This window comes from Salmo salar, chromosome ssa24 (assembly GCF_905237065.1).
Source record: "Salmo salar chromosome ssa24, Ssal_v3.1, whole genome shotgun sequence".
NCBI classification, from domain to species: Eukaryota; Metazoa; Chordata; class Actinopteri; order Salmoniformes; family Salmonidae; genus Salmo; species Salmo salar.
The window spans coordinates 13,647,159-13,665,286 of NC_059465.1; the positions used below are offsets into that span (position 1 = coordinate 13,647,159).

The 18,128-nt window shown below is 44.2% G+C and overlaps 1 protein-coding gene across 3 annotated transcripts in view; it reads left to right on the forward strand.

Moving 5' to 3' along the window:
• LOC106585070 (solute carrier family 23 member 2) overlaps window positions 1-18,128 on the forward strand; it is a 68,502-nt gene that overhangs the window by 26,361 nt on the left and 24,013 nt on the right. The window contains exons 2-3 of one of the 3 annotated variants that reach the window (XM_045706862.1): window positions 15,225-15,334; window positions 16,687-16,889. In XM_045706862.1, the coding sequence (XP_045562818.1) occupies window positions 15,286-15,334; window positions 16,687-16,889 (252 nt within the window). In that variant the 5' untranslated portion in view covers window positions 15,225-15,285. The remainder of the gene's footprint in view (window positions 1-15,224; window positions 15,335-16,686; window positions 16,890-18,128) is intronic. The other 2 variants (XM_014170842.2, XM_014170841.2) reach the window with 2 other exon arrangements.

The following is an 18,128-nucleotide window of genomic DNA, read 5'->3' on the forward strand; positions in this document are numbered from 1 at the left end:
CTTGTTTTACTGTGGATATAGATACTTTTGTACCTGTTCCCTCCAGCATCTTCACAAGGTCCTTTGCTGTTGTTCTGGGATTGATGTGCACTTTTCGCACCAAAGTACATTAATTCTCTAGGAGACAGAACGCTTCTCCTTCCTGAGCAGTATGACGGCTGCGTGGTCCCGTGGTGTTTATACTTGTGTACTATTGTTTGTACAGATGAACGTGGTACCTTCAGGCGTTTGGAAATTGCTCCCAAGGATGAACCATACTTGTGGAGGTCTACAATTTATTTTCTGAGGTCTTGGTAGATTTCTTTTGATTTTCCCATGATGCCAAGCAAAGAGGCACTGAGTTTGAAGGTAGGCCTTGAAATACATCCACACGTACACCTCCAATTGACTCAAATTATGTCAATTTGCCTATCAGAAGCTTCTAAAGCCATGATATAATTTTCTGGAATTTTCCAATCTGTTTAAAGGCACAGTCAACTTAGTGTATGTAAACTTCTGACCCACTGGAATTGTAATACAGTGAGTTAGAAGTGAAATAATCTGTCTGTTAACAATTGTTGGAAAAATGACTTGTGTCATGCAAAGTAGATGTCCTAACTGTCACGGTTGTTGTCGGTGAATGAGGACCAAAACGCAGCAGGTACGTGAATGCTCATCTTGATATTTAATTATCTTTCAAAACGAACATACAAAATAACAAAAACACGAACGATCAACAAAAACAGTCTGGTAAGGCACAAGGCTATACACAGAATAATCACCCACAAATCACACATACAAACACACCCTAATATATGGAACTCTCAATCAAAGGCAGATAGACAACACCTGCCTTCAACTGAGAGTCCCAACCCCAATCAACCAAACATAGAAACACACAACCTAGACTAACCATAGAATTACTAAACATAAACCAAAACCCGGAATTACTAAATTAAACACCCTTTACACAAACACACCACCCCGAACCACAGAAAACAAATACCCCCTGCCACGCCCTGACCAAACTACAAAACAATTAACCTTATATACTGGCCAGGACGTGACAGTACCCCCCCTAAAGGTGCTACCCCAGAAGCACCTTAACAAAAAAATAACCCCAAGCAACACCAACAAAAAGTCCCCTTTTCTAAAGGGAGGGAAGGGAGGGTGGCTGCCGTCAACGACGGCACTGTGCTACACCCCCCCTCCCCAACCCACCTATTTCTGGAGGTGGCTCTGGCTCCGGCCGTTCCAGGCTGTCGGGCCACTCTGGCATCGCCGGGGGGCAGTCGGGGCAGTCTGGCAATTCGGGAGAGTCTGGGCAGTCTGGCAATTCGGGACAGTCTGGGCAGTCTGGCAATTCGGGACAGTCTGGGCAGTCTGGCAATTCGGGACAGTCTGGGCAGTCTGGCAATTCGGGACAGTCTGGGCAGTCTGGCAATTCGGGACAGTCTGGGCAGTCTGGCAATTCGGGACAGTCTGGGCAGTCTGGCAATTCGGGACAGTCTGGGCAGTCTGGCAATTCGGGACAGTCTGGGCAGTCTGGCAATTCGGGACAGTCTGGGCAGTCTGGCAATTCGGGACAGTCTGGGCAGTCTGGCAATTCGGGACAGTCTGGGCAGTCTGGCCACTCCGGCAGTTCAGGGCAGTCTGGCCACTCCGGCAGTTCAGGGCAGTCTGGCCACTCCGGCAGTTCAGGGCAGTCTGGCCACTCCGGCAGTTCAGGGCAGTCTGGCCACTCCGGCAGTTCAGGGCAGTCTGGCCACTCCGGCAGTTCAGGGCAGTCTGGCCACTCCGGCAGTTCAGGGCAGTCTGGCCACTCCGGCAGTTCAGGGCAGTCTGGCCACTCCGGCAGTTCAGGGCAGTCTGGCCACTCCGGCAGTTCAGGGCAGTCTGGCCACTCCGGCAGTTCAGGGCAGTCTGGCCACTCCGGCAGTTCAGCGCAGTCTGGCCACTCCGGCAGTTCAGCGCAGTCTGGCCACTCCGGCAGTTCAGCGCAGTCTGGCCACTCCGGCAGTTCAGCGCAGTCTGGCCACTCCGGCAGTTCAGCGCAGTCTGGCCACTCCGGCAGTTCAGCGCAGTCTGGCCACTCCGGCAGTTCAGCGCAGTCTGGCCACTCCGGCAGTTCAGCGCAGTCTGGCCACTCCGGCAGTTCAGCGCAGTCTGGCCACTCCGGCAGTTCAGCGCAGTCTGGCCACTCCGGCAGTTCAGCGCAGTCTGACCTCTCTGGCGACTGTTGACTGGCGGGCAGCTCTGACGACTGTTGACTGGCGGGCAGCTCTAACGATGACTGTTGACTGGCGGGCAGCTCTGACGATGACTGTTGACTGGCGGGCAGCTCTGACGATGACTGTTGACTGGCGGGCAGCTCTGACGATGACTGTTGACTGGCGGGCAGCTCTGACGATGACTGTTGACTGGCGGGCAGCTCTGACGATGACTGTTGACTGGCGGGCAGCTCTGACGATGACTGTTGACTGGCGGGCAGCTCTGACGATGACTGTTGACTGGCGGGCAGCTCTGATGAAGACTGTTGACTGGCGGGCAGCTCTGATGATGACTGTTGACTGGCGGGCAGCTCTGATGAAGACTGTTGACTGGCGAGGCAGGGTTGACGCACTTGTAGCCTGGTGCGTGGTGCTGGTACTGGGATTACCAGATTATGTACACGCACCTCCAGGCTAGTGCGGGGAGCGGGAACAGGACGAGTCGGACTGGGTTGACGCACTTCCGGGTCCGCACGAGAGACAGGAGCTGGAAACCCAGGGCTATGGAGGCGCACAGCCGGTCTAGATCTTACCTCCTGCACAACCCGCCTTGGCTGGATGGAACTAGTAGCCCTGTACGAGCGGGGTGCTCGTACAGGGCAGACTGGGCTGTGCAGGGGCCTGATGGTAGCCGTGCGTGGAGCGGGAGTTGGGTAGCCTGGTCCTCGGAGGCGTACCGGCGACCAGATGCGCTGCGCAGGCATCCTCCTACCAGGCTGGATGCCCGCTCTAGCACGGCACCTGCGAGGGGCTGGAATAACGCGCACCGGACTGTGCGTGCGTATGGGTGAGATAGTGCGCTCCTCAGCGAAACATAGCGCTCTCCACCCCATACGCTCCTCCATATAACCACGAGTAGCTGGCTTCCGGCTCTTCTTACGCCTAGCCAAACTACCCGTGTGCCCCCCCCCAAAATTTTCTTGGGGGTGCCTCTCGTGCTTCTCCTTCAGCGCGTACTTGGCCTCGTACCACCGCCTCTCTGCCTTGGCTGCCTCCATTTCCCCCTGCGGGCGTCGATAATCCCCAGCCTGATGCCAGGGTCCGGCCCCGTCCAGAACTTCCTCCCAAGTCCACTTCTCCCGCCAGTCCAACTCGAACTCCGTCTGCTCCTTCCTCTGCTGCTTGGTCCTTTGGTGGTGGGTGATTCTGTCACGGTTGTTGTCGGTAGAAATGGACCAATACGCAGCAGGTACGTGAATGCTCATCTTGATATTTAATTATCTTTCAAAACGAACATACAAAATAACAAAAACACGAACGATCAACAAAAACAGTCTGGTAAGGCACAAGGCTATACACAGAATAATCACCCACCAATCACACATACAAACACACCCTAATATATGGAACTCTCAATCAAAGGCAGATAGACAACACCTGCCTTCAACTGAGAGTCCCAACCCCAATCAACCAAACATAGAAACACACAACCTAGACTAACCATAGAATTACTAAACATAAACCAAAACCCGGAATTACTAAATTAAACACCCTTTACACAAACACACCACCCCGAACCACAGAAAACAAATACCCCCTGCCACGCCCTGACCAAACTACAAAACAATTAACCTTATATACTGGCCAGGACGTGACACTAACCGACTTGCCAAAACTATAGTTTGTTAAGAAGAAATTTGTGGAGTGGTTGAAAAACGAGTTTTAGTGACTCCAACTTAAGTCTATTTAAACTTGAATGTAAACTTCCAGCAAATAATGTGATATTTGAGGCTCTCTCTTACTAATTGATTATACAATGTGTTAACATTTAGTATTGTATTATGACTTCAGTTTGTGATTGTGTGATTTGATGCATGTTAATTTCGACATTTATAAAAATGGCAACACATCTGAGCCTTGTTTTGAAAAGCACATTTAGTGTCTGACTTTCAGCTGTCGCAGATGCACTTCCCCGACTTCACTCCTCAACTTGCTTCTACAGTCAGTTGCTTTAGCCTTACCACTCAATCACGCCCAATATTTCTGGTGCTGCTCGTGGCATCACCGTCTTGCTGAGTCTACCTTTTGACTTTTATACATTTAATCTCAATGTGACCTGCCAGATTCAGAAGCTTAAACCCCATCAGAGAATAAAGCTGAAAATAATTGAACATAATTCATAATGGTTTTTATTTTAGTTTAGTTCATTTTGGAGTCCAAGATGATAGTTTCAGTATATGTTTTTTTTTTAAACATGTTAATCTGTGTATTTTCGTTTACTAAATTGTTTTCGTTTCAGTTTTCATTTACTATAATAACCTTGCTCTGTAATATCCAGGGCCATACAGTAGAATATAATACATTTAACTACAGTTGAAATCGGAAGTTTAGATACACTTAGGTTGGAGTCATTAAAACTCGTTTTTCAACCACTCCATACATTTCTTGTTAACAAACTATAGTTTTGGCAAGTTGGTTTGGACATCTACTTTGTGCATGACACAAGTAATTTTTCCAACAATTGTTTACAGACAGATTATTTGACTTATAATTCACTGCATCACAATTCCAGCGGGTCAGAGTTTACATACACTAAGTTGACTGTGCCTTTATACAGCTTGGAAAATTCCAGAAAATGATGTCATGGCATTAGAAGCTTCCGCTAGGCTAATTGACATAATTTGAGTCAATTGGATGTGTACCTGTGGATGTATTTCAAGGCCTACCTTCAAACGCAGTGCCTCTTTGCTTGACATCATGGGAAAATCAAAAGAAATCAGGCAAAACCTCAGAAAAAATATTGTAGACCTCTACAAGACTGGTTGATCCTTGGGAGCAATTTCCAAACGCCTGGAGGTACCAAGTTCATCTGTACAAACAATAGTATGCAAGTATAAACACCATGGGACCAGGCAGCCGTCATACTGCTCAGGAAGGAGACGCGTTCTGTTTCCTAGAGATGAACGTACTTTGGTGCGAAAAGTGCAAATCAATCCCAGAACAACAGTAAAGGACCTTGTGAAGATGCTGGAGGAAACCCGTACAAAAGTATCTATATCCAGAGTAAAACGAGTCCTATATCGTGGGGGTGCTTTGCTGCAGGAGGGACTGGTGCACTTCACAAAATAGTTGGCATCATGAGGGAGGAGAATTATGTGGATGTATTGAAGCAACATCTCAAGACATCACTCAGGAAGTTAAAGCTTGGTCACAAATGGGTCTTCCAAATGGACAATGACCCCAAGCATACTTCCAAAGTTGTGGCAAAATGGCTTAAGGACAACAATGTCAAGGTATTGGAGTGGCCATCACAAAGCCCTGACTTCAATCCTTTAAAAAATGTGTGGTCAGACCTGAAAAAGCGTGAGTGAGCAAGGAGGCCTACAAACCTGACTCAGTTACACCAGCTCTGTCAGGAGGAATGGGCCAAAATTCCTCCAACTTATTGTGGGAAGCTTGTGGAAGACTACCTGAAAAGTTTGACCCAAGTTAAACAATTTAAAGGCAATGCTACCAAATACTAATTGAGTGTATGTAAACTTCTGACCCACTGGGAATGTGATGAAATAAATACAAGTTGAAATTAATCATTCTCTACTATTATTCTGACATTTTACATTCTTAAAATAAAGTGGTGATCCTAACTGACCTAAGTCTGGGAATTTTTACTATGATTAAATGTCAGGAATTGTGAAAAACTGAGTTTAAATGTATTTGGCTAAAGTGTATGTTAACTTCTGACTTCAACTGTATATTTACACCAATTTACACAGGGGGAATTCATATCCAGGTTTGGATTCTTTACATTGATAGAACCATGTGAATATACTGTTTAGTCAGCTCCACTGTGTTAGTGTTTGGAGTGAGCGGTGCTTAGTGTGTGTGTGTACTGTACAATATAGGCTTGGATTCCATAGATGGCTGCTCTGTTGCAATACACTACACACACCCTTTCTGCCTGCTGTCTTTCATTAGTATTTAAGCCCTTTTTTTGTTGTAGGTGTACTGTAAAGATGGTATAGCCGTCATCTCAACAGCGACTCCAACCTCCCCCGCCACACACCAACACACACACCCCAGCATAGTTCCGTGGCCTCTGACTTTTCCAGGCCAATGCTCTCTTGACCTTTTATTGTTGTCCGAGTGAGAGGAGATAGAGATGCAGGAGTGATGGAAGAGCGATGGAGAAGAAACGGATAAGCTGTAAAGCTGCATAGTTGCAGTACACACACACACACACACACCCTTCTGCCTTCTGTCTTTCTTTAGTATTTAAGCCCTTTTGTGTTGTAGGTGTACTGTATAGATGGTTTAAACATAACCATGTTTGATTAGTATTTAAGCTCTTTGTGATGGGCTGTTTAGCGGTGGAGCATTAACATGGTTTAATAGACCTTCCTGGGGTGTCGGCATTCTTTCATCCTCAAACTCAGTCAGTGACAGTCGGGGTCTATTGTGGTTAAATATTGCACCCCCACAGAGTCAACTAATGAATTGCAACAGCAACACCAGCCACAGCTGCTGTAATGAAAAGGACTAGAGAGATTTACAGCCAATAGCTCTTATCCCCTCCGAGGGAAACGTCACAATGCCACTCTGTCACTCTTGTCTTCAGCTACTTTTGTTAGAATTTTTAACAAAGAAGAGTTGGCCGTGTTGCCTCTTATTCTGTATCTCAAAGGTTAAGAGTATTTAGTGTTTTTAACAGATCTGTCTCCACCAACAGTACATAAAATAAGTGCTGTAGTCTTGACTCTTGTTCAATTCAAACTAGAGTTTAACCAATTTGTGATTTTTCAACACCAATACCGATTATTGGAGGACCAAAAAAAGCAGGTCCCGATTAATCGGCCGATCTTTTTTTAATTTTTTTTAATATAAATATTTGTAATAATGACAATTACAACAATACTGAATGAACAATGAACACTTTATTTTAACTTAATATAATACATAAAGAAAATCAATTTAGTCTCAAATAATGAAACGTGTTCAATTTGGTTTAAATAATGCAAAAACACAGTGTTGGAGAAGAAAGTAAAAGTGCGACATGTGCCATGTAAAAAAGCTAACGTTTAAGTTCCTTGCTCAGAACATGGGAACATATGAAACCTGGTGGTTCCTTTTAACATGAGTCTTCAATATTCCCAGTTAAGAAGTTTTAGGTTGTAGTTATTATAGGAATTATAGGACTATTTCTCTCTATACCATTTGTATTTCATATACCTTTGACTATTGGATGTTCTTATAGGCACTTTAGTATTGCCAGCCTAATCTCAGGAGTTGATAGGCTTGAAGTCATAAAAAGCGCTGTGCTTCAAGCATTGCTAAGAGCTGCTGGCAAACGCAGTAAAGCGCTGTTTGAATGAATGCTTACGAGCCTGCTGCTGCCTACCACCGCTCAGTCGGACGGCTCTATCAAATATCAAATCATATACTTAATTATAATAAACACACAGAAATACGAGCTTTTGCTCATTAATATGGTCAAATCCAGAAACTATCATTTCGAAAACAAAACGTTTATTCTTTCAGTGAAATACGGAACCGTTCCGTATTTTATCGAACGGGTGGCAACCCTAAGTCTAAATATTGCTGTTACATTGCACAACCTTCAATGTTATGTCATAATTATGTAAAATTCTGGCAAATGAATTACGGTCTTTGTTAGGAAGAAATTGTCTTCACACAGTTCGCAACGAGCCAGGCTGCCCAAACTGCTGCATATACCCTGACTCTGCTTGCACTGAACGCAAGAGAAGTGACTGTTAGGGGTGTGTACGCAGGCGAAGTCAGGTGCAGGAGATCAGAGTGAAGTAAACAGGCCCACTTTAATTCCGGTCCAAAAACGACAGCACATAAAAACATACACGTGCCAAAAACACAGAATATAACTAAAGTATAGCGCCTGACAATATCCACATAACAATTACACACAAAGACATGGAGGGGAACAGAGGACTAAATACATGTAGATTGATTGGGGAATGAAAACCAGGTGTGTATGGAACAAGACAAAACAAATGGACATATGAGAAATGGAGTAGCGATGGCTAGAAAGCCGGTGACGTCGATCACCGAACGCCGCCCGAACAAAGAGAGGAGCCGACTTCGGCGGAAGTCGTGACAGTGACACAATTTCCCTAGTTAATATTGCCTGCTAACATTAATTTATTTTAACTACATATGCAGGTTTTAAAAAATATACTTGTGTATTGATTTTAAGAAAGGCATTGATGTTTATGGTTAGGTACATTTGTGCAACGATTGTGTTTTTTTTCGCGAATGCGCTTTTGTTAAATCATCACCCGTTTGGCGAAGTTAAAGTAGGCTGTGATTCGATGATAAATTTAACAGGCCCCGCACTGATTATATGCAACGCAGAACAAGCTAGTTAACCTAGTAATATCATCAACCATGTGTAGTTAACTAGTGATTATGTGAAGATTGATATTTTTTTATATTTTTTTTTTACAAGATTAATGCTAGCTAGCAACTTACCTTGGCTCCTTGCAGCCGCAAGGTCCTTTTTATGCTGCACTCGCGTAACAGGTGGTCAGTCTGCCACGCAGTCTCCTCGTGGATTGCAATGTAATCGGCGTCCAAAAAGGCCGATTACCGATTGTTATGAAACCTTGAAGTCGGCCCTAATTAATTGGCCAACCTCTAATTCAAACAGCTAAAACTAGTGACTGTTACTTATTATTATTATTAAAGAGAAGAGTGCCCATGCTTTTCTGGAGCAAGTGGCTTTGTCTTCTGATTCTTTTTGCACAGAGAACTGTAGGAAGAGGACTTGAAGTGTGTGTTTGTGTGCGTGCGTCTGTCTGTCTCTTATTGCTGGGGGAGAGGACGGCCCCCATCCAATCTGCACCACCACATCCCATGACAATCCACCATCACACAAACCCTGGTCCAAAGCTGTCATCTCAACAGCGATCCCCTCTCCCCAGCCACACACCAACACACACACCCCAGGATAGTTCCGTGGCCTCTGACCTTTCCAGGCCAATGCTCTCTTGACCTTTATTGTTGTCCAAGTGAGAGGAGATAGAGATGCAGGAGTGATGGAAGAGAGATGGAGAGGAAACAGATAAGCTGCATAGTTGCAATATATATATATACACACACACACACACACACACACACACACCCTTCCTTTAATATTTAAGCCTTTTTGTGTTGTAGGTGTACTGTATAGATGGTTTAAACATAACCATGTTTGATTAGTATTTAAGCTCTTTGTGATGGGTTGTATAGCGGTGGAGCATTAACATGGTTTAATAGGCCTTCCTGGGGTGTTGGCATTCTTTCATCCTCAGGACCAGAGAGATTTACAGCCAGTAGCTCTTATCCCCTCTAAGGAGGGAAACTTCACAATGCCACTCTGTCACTCTTCTCTACAGCTACTTTTGTTCGAATTTTCAACAAAGAAGAGTTGGTCCAAAGCTGTCATCTCAACAGCAACCCCACCCTCCCCCGCCACACACCAACAACACACACACCCCAGCATAGTTCTGTGGCCTCTGACCTGTACCATCATTTCATATCTATGAAGCATTCTGTGAGTAGCAAGCAGCGCATTTATGATCAAATCTGATGCAGATTAAGGGAGACTGGGCTGGGGCTATACCCGTGATTATAGCGTAGTCATGTCGCAGTAAGAGCGCAGTTCCTCCCGCATGTTGTTGGAAGACCCAAGCGAAAGTAATATGAAGTTAGTGATACACAAAATAGATAGATGGATTATAATGTGGGCATTTTTCTAAAAAAATAAATAATTACTTGCATGAACACGGTTTTGTTTGGGCATTTTTGTTTGTTTGACATTTTGCAATGTAAAACCAACCGGACCAAAAAAAACCAAAAAAAAAACAATGTAACAAAATCGAACTCTGATTCAAACAATGGCTCAAAACAGGGGTCTCCAACTGGTAGATAGCTCGCCAAGCAATTCTGAAAGTACATGCATTTTTTTCATCGCAAACTGTCATAAATATACAGCTTCTGGCTACTATCCAATCAAAGCCACATTTGACATTATCCCAACTGTTTTTAGCCACTATTGGATTAACGTAACACAATAACTGACAATTAATTTCCAGCAATATTGCCCCTGTCTGTCTGTTTGGTGCGTGCGTTTATCACTCTGTATGTAGCTAGTTAGCGATGCTAATGATAAGTCTTGTGTGTAGAGAAAGATTTTCTCCTAAAACATTGTCAATTAAATATTAACAGAAAAGTAGGCATACCTGACATAACTATATTATGATTATTTGTATCAATTTGGTGGCCATCGTTTAACAAACTGTGCCATGACATGTGCTGCAGCAGTAGGCCAAACAGCAGAAACATCGCTAGACCAACACATTCCTCACTTTCCAGTTGCGCAATTTAAAGGGGAACTACACAGAAATCCCAAACTGTTCGTTTTTTATCCCCAGACCTGAAAAATGGTCTTCTGGTGTGATTTAAGAATTGACATGGACTCAGAACATGCATTTTTGTTGTGTCTCTATGAATAATTGTAACATTGAGAGTAAAAATTAGAGAAAAAAAATCCCTAACCAGGAAAAATAAAACTGAGAAAACCGAATTTGGGGAAAATACCAAATATCATTTTGAGGGGCCAGTATTCCAAATACGGGTTGCTAACCATTATTTTCACAGGTATATTGACAGAAGAGAAGAATGTTCCTATTTGAACGCTTTAAAAAATGAGTAGCTCACAACCTTTCATTCTTTTTAAGTAGCTCTTGTGCTAGAAAATGTTGGAAACCCCTGGCTCAGAACTGTGTGTGAAAATGCACTTCGTTTTGCTGTTATGTCCCTTTCACATCCCTAGTACGAAATTATTCAAGGGCAGATCAAATACAGATAAGATCATAGGTTATCTATTTGGTTTCTGAATAGAAAAGTACCAGCGGAAGCCTATCATGAATAGGCCCCTAGGCCTAGGTTGCTTAGCTCTCTGACATTTGTTGTAGATTGTTGGCTAGACTAAGCATAACAATTTATTGTTCTTGCAAAGACCTGGCCATGCTTAGCTGTGGACAAGTATCTGGTAAGACTGGGATACACACACACACACACACACACACACACACACACACACACACACACACACACACACACATCTTGTGGGCAGGGATTGTGTTCCTCTTCAAGTGGAATCTTACATCACAGTGGAACAGAGCTCAGGTTACCATGGTGATGTAGCCAGCACTGTCAACCATGGGTATACTGGGTAGGGTTAAAGTTAGTGTTGCAGGTGTCTTTCTCCTCTTTCTCTGTTCCCCCTTTCTCTCTGTCTGTCTTTTTCTATTTCTGTCTCTCTCATGCTCTCTGTTTCTCTTTTTACCTACCCTGTCTCCCCACACATTCTAGTCCACAGTGTATGTGCTTCAGATAAAGAAGTTGTCTGTTTAAGCAATAAGGCACTAGGGGGGTGTGGTATATGGCCAATATACCACGGCTAAGGGCTGTTCTTATGCACAACAAATCATTGTGCCTGGATACAGCCCTTAGTCGTGGTATACTGGCCATATACCACAAACCCCCCGAGGTGCCAACGTAATTAGAGCAGTAAAAATACATATTTTGTCATACCTGTGGTATATGGTCTGATATACCACGGCTGTCAGCCAATCAGCATTCAGGGCTCGAACCACCCAGTTTATAATTGTTGTTATAGGACTATCTCCTTCTGGGTGGACAATAAACAGATTGAACATGAGGTTAGTCTAGGTGCTTCTGTAAAGTTCTGATTTCGTATTCTTGTAAATTTCACTTCTATTTCTTGAACTGCATTGTTGGTTAAGGGCTTGTAAGTAAGCATTTCACGGTAACACCTGTTGTGTTCAGGGGATGTGACAAATAAAATTTGATTTTGATTTCAACTGCAAGATTTGAACAGATTTGAACTGCAAGGAGTCATAACTGACTGAAAACGCACACACCCACACTGAAATGTGTACTAGAGGTCGACCAATTAATCGGAATGGCCGATTAATTAGGGCCGATTTAATTAGGGCCGATTCAAGTTTTCATAACAATCGGTATTTGTGGCCACCGATTTGCCAATATATATTTTTTATTTTAGTTAATAAAATATTTATTTTTCTTTTTTATAAATATTTTTTAACCAGGCAAGTCAGTTAAGAACACATTCTTATTTTCAATGACGGCCTAGGAGCGGTGGGTTAACTGCCTTGTTCAGGGGCAGAACGACAGATTTTTACCTTGTCAGCTTGGGGATTCAATCTTGCAACCTTACGGTTAACTAGTCCAACGCTCTAACCACCTGCTTTACATTGCACTCCACGAGGAGCCTGCCTGTTACGCGAATGCAGTAACAAGCTAAGGTAAGTTGCTAGCTAGCATTAAACTTATCTTATAAAAAACAATCAATCAATCAATCATAATCACTAGTTAACTACACATGGTTGATGATATTACTGGTTTATCTAGCCTGTCCTGCGTTGCATATAATCGGTGCGCTTTCGCGAAAAAGGACTCTCGTTGCTCCAACTTGTACCTAACCATAAACATCAATGTCTTTCTTAAAATCAATACACAAGTATATATTTTTAAACCTGCATATTTAGTTAATATTGCCTGCTAACATGAATTTATTTTAACTAGGGAAAATGTGTCACCTCTGCAACAGAGTCAGGCTATATGCAGCAGTTTGGGCCGCCTGGCTCATTGCGAACTGTGAATACTATATCTTCCTAACAAAGACAGCCAGCTTCGCCAAACGGGATGATTTAACAAAAGCGCATTTGCGAAAAAAGCACAATTGTTGTACGATGCCTTTCTTAAAATCAATACACAGAAGTATATATTTTTAAACCTGCATATTTAGCTAAAAGAAATCCAGGTTAGCAGGCAATATTAACCAGGTGACATTGTGTCACTTCTCTTCCGTTCATTGCACGCAGAGTCAGGGTATATGCAACAGTTTGGGCTGCCTGGCTCATTGCGAACTAATTTGCCAGAATTTTATGTAATTATGACATAACATTGAACGTTGTTCAATGTAACAGGAATATTTAGATTTAGGGATGCCACCCATTAGATAAAATACGGAACGGTTCCGTATTTCACTGAAAGAATAAACGTGATAGTTTCCGGATTCGACCATATTAATGACCTACGGCTCGTATTTCTGAGTGTTATTATGTTATAATCAAGTCTTTGATTTGATAGAGCAGTCTGACTGAGCGGTGGTAGGCACCAGCACGCTTGTAAGCATTCATTCAAAACGGCACTTTCGTTTTGCCAGCAGCTCTTCGCTGTGCTTCAAGCATTGCGCTGTTTATGACTTCAAGCCTGTCAACTCCCAAGATGAGGCTGGTGTAACCGATGTGAAATGGCTAGCTAGTTAGCCGGGTGCGCGCTAATAGTGTTTCAAACGTCACTCGCTCTGAGACTTGGAGTAGTTGTTTCCCTTGCTCTACATGGGTTACGCTGCTTCGAGGGTGGCTGTTGTCGATGTGTTCCTGGTTTGAGCCCAGGTAGGAGCGAGGAGAGGGACGGAAGCTATACTGTTACACTGGCAATACTAAAGTGCCTATAAGAACATCCAATAGTCAAAGGTATATGAAATACAAATCGTATAGAGAGAAATAGTCCTATAATTCCTAGAATAACTTCAACCTAAAACTTCTTACCTGGGAATATTGAAGACTCATGTTAAAAGGAACCACCAGCTTTCATATGTTCTCATGTTCTGAGCAAGGAACTTAAACGTTAGCTTTTTTACATGGCACATATTGCACTTTTACTTTCTTCTCCAACACTGTTTTTGCATTACTTAAACCAAATTGAACATGTTTCATTATTTATTTGAGGCTAAATAGATTTTATTGATGTATTATATTAAGTAAAAATAACTGTTCATTCAGTATTGTTGTAAGTGTCATTATTACAAATAAATAAATAATAATAAAAAAATCGGCCGATTTTTAATCGGTATCGGCTTTTTTGGTCCGCCAATAATCGGTATCGGCGTTGAAAAATCGTAATCGGTCGACCTTTAATGTGTACCCTTCATAATCCAGGGTTTGAAGAGAGGGTGATGGATTGTTGTCAACACTAAGACATCAGCTCCATGGATCTCTCTGTAACTCTCGGTTTCTCTCTGTCTCATGGTGGACTCTCTCTGACACATGTGATGAGCCCTTTGATGTTGTTGACTTTCATGGTTTCCGTGGTTTCCATGCCCCGGGTTTAGTAATGGTGTGCAAGTCAGTCAGCCGCACAGACACAAAGTCGTCTCTGTCTCTGTCTCTCTCTCGCTCTGCTCAGGCTCGCATGCTAGTGCCTCCTCATGTTAAAACTGGGCTCATCAGAACGAATTGAGCCTGGAGAAACAGAGCTGTGGTAGTCCCTGTCACACATAACACTGTAGCCTATGGGACAGACCACGCACACACACACCACTTTAGTCTACTATGGGACAGACCATACACACACACACACACACACACCACTGTAGCCTATGGGACAGACCACACACACACACCAATGTAGTCTACTATGGGACAGACCATACACACACACACACCACTGTAGCCTATGGGACAGACCACACACACACACCACTGTAGTCTACTATGGGACAGACCATACACACACACACACACACACACACACACACACACACACACACACACACACACACACACCACTGTAGCCTATGGGACAGACCACACACACACACACCAATGTAGTCTACTATGGGACAGACTGCCACTGTAGGGCAGCCTGTTAGGGCACCAACTCATGTGTTTTATTATTACTTACATGTCACGAAAAGGTGTGTGTGTGATAGGCCAATGGCTTTGTAACAAGCTCGTGTGTGTGTGTGTGTGTGTGTGTGTGTGGAGAGAGAGGATCAATTAATCAATCTCATTAATTACCTGACTGATGAACGGTTAATGAATGTTGGCTGTCATATTAACTGCTATCTCACCCCCTCCCTTACCCCTCACCTGTCCACCCCCCACCTCTCTCCTCTGTCTCTCTCAGCCTCTATCTCCCCCTCCCCCTCTCTATCGCTTTTCCCCCCTCTTTCAGCCCTCCCACACAGATGCACCCCGCTGCCCAGCTCGACAGGAGCGATGGGATGTGTCAACTAGGTACTTTACTTGCCAACATTAAACATTAACTGGGGGAAGCAAGGGGTGAGGGGCTTAGAAAGGGGGGGGTGTGATGTCAACTAGGTACTTCACACATTGACCAACCCAAAACCTGAAGCTGGATGAGAAGGCAAGGGGGGGAGAAGAGGGGCGCAGTCAACACTGCTGGCAGACACAAGAGGGAAGGGGGAGGTAGAAGAATGGAGGATGGGAGAAGATGGTTGGTGCAGAGGAGGTAGAATAAGGGTGAGGAAAGGCTAAGGACAGAAGAAAGCTCAGGGCTAGTTTCCCAGAACTAGATTAAGCCTACTCCTGGACTAAAAAGCTTTCTCTGGAGACTGGAGAGTAGGCTTAGTCTGTCATTTTTAAAGCAGAGGGATGGGGTGAGGGTGTTGAGGGAAGGTATTGGTCTAACAAGAAGGCCTTGTGCCTCATAGGGGTGAGACAGTGGGTGAGGGTGAGACAGTGAAAGATGACATGAGGGGTGAGTGGAGTTGACATGACGCCAGAAATAACACCACCTCCTGACTAACAAACGTACCTCCCTGCTTCTATCCTGCTCTCCTTCTCTCTCCTCCCCCTCACGCTTCCTTCTCCTCCTTCCCATCTCCGACCTTTTATCCCTTTATCTCCCTCTACCTTCTTTCTCTCCTCATTTGTCTATCCCTTGCTCTCCTCCTCATTTTCCCTGTCTACTCTGATTTACTTTTGACCCCATCTGCCCCTCCTCAATGCCGTCTTTATCCTTCTCATGCTCTCCTCCCTCGTCCCCTACCCCCTTCTCTGTTTGTAATCGACAGCATGTACTGTATGAGTACATACATCTGGGTTTGTGTCCCAAATTGCACCCTATTCGCTTTTTAGTGCAGTACTTTTGACCAGGACCTATAGAGCTCTGATCAAAAGTTGTACACTATAGAGGGAATAGGGTGCCATTTTGAACTCATTCTGGGTCTTCCAGGCCCATCCCAGTATCTATCAGGTCTTTCCACAGTCCTGGATCCCTTCTGACCTTTGATCCAGTCTAGGCTAAAGAGAAGGTGACTGCAGATACTGTTGCCTCAGGTCAGGTCTTGGGCTCTGGAACCAGGACCAGACCGCTTTCAATCTGTAAACTCAGCTTTAGGCCCAACCCTGCTCCCCAGCCACAGCCTCAGTGACCCCCGTGGAGCTTTTGATCCAGTGGGCAAAGGGCCCAGTTTCTAAAATACTCTACATAGTACAGTACCTCTGTACTACTCTAGTCTAGATGGCCTCATGGCAACAATCAGGAAAGTCATAGTAAATGATCAATCTCTCTCGCTCTCGCCCCTCTTTCCCACTCTCACTCTTTCTTTCTCTCTCTCTCTCAGTAGATGACACAGTCCTGGACCATGTAAGGGAGCTGAAGGTGCAATCTGCAGTGTTTCTACCGGAGAGAGCGACGGGGAGAGTGAGGGAAGAGGAGGAGCGAGGAATGGGCATGGGGAAGAATATCACCTCTAAGTCGATGGAGGGAGAAGGAGCGAAGTATGAGGAGGAGAACAAACACAGAGCAGACTTCTACCCCATTCCGGTACAGTATACTTGTGTGCGCGAGTGCGTGTGTATGTTTTCTGTCTGTATGCATGCATCTGTGTGCGTGTCTGCTTGCACAGGGGGGATTTAGGCAGTTAAGGGTCATCAAGCTGACACACTGACAGAGGATTGATTTGTAATGACAGGGTTAGGCCACCATACACACAGACCTGTCATTAGGATCACTTAACACTCTTCAAGGTCACACAAAAACACACATGTCGTGACAGTTTTTTTTGTTCTGGCCATTCCCTCTTGGCTGCAGCACAGTCCCCTCATGTGCATCACACCACAAATCAACAATAACAAGGGTTTCCCGAGCCACAAACGGGTGGACGGACGCATGTGATACTGTGCTGAGAAGCCCCAACACAAAGCCTGTCCTGTGTTTGATTCCATCAGAGATTTAAGACGATAGTGCCTTAAAGTATTCATAACCCTTGACTTATTCACATTTCGTTGTGTTAGAGCCTGAATTCAAAATGGATTTAAAAAAATGTATTCTCACCCATCTACCCCATAAAGAGAAAACGTGTTTTTAGAAATGTACATTTGCTAATTTATTAAATATTCACACCCTTGAGTCAATACATGTTGGAATCACCTTTGGCAGCAATTACAGCTGTGAGTCTTTCTGGGTAAGTCTCTAAGAGGTTTGCACACCTGGATTGTACAATACAGTGCATTCTAAAGTTATTCAGACCCCTTGACTTTTCCCACATTTTGCTACGTTACAGCCTTATTCTCAAATTGATGAAATCTTTTTTTTTTCTTCTAATCAATCTACACACAATGCCCTATAACGACAAAGCAAAAACAGGTTTTTAGAAATGTATGCAAATAAAAAAACTTTACTCTGCCTTGTTGAAGCACCTTTGGCAGTGTTTACAGACTCAAGTCTTCTTGGGTATGAAATGATGCTACAAGCTAGGCATACCTGTATTTGGGGTGTTTCTCCCATTCTTTTCTGCAGATCCTCTCAAGCTCTGTCAGGTTGGATGGGGAGGGTCGTGCATAGATATTTTCAGGACTCTCCAGATATGTTTGATCGGATTCAAGTCCGGACTGGTTGGGCAAGTCGAAGCCACTCCTGCGTTGTCTTGGCTGTGTCCTTAGGGTCGTTGTCCTGTTGGAAGGTGAACGTTTACTCCAGTCTGAGGTCCTGAGCACACTGGAGCAGGTTTTCATCAACTATCTCTGTACTTTGCTCTGTTCATCTTTCAATCGATCCTGACTA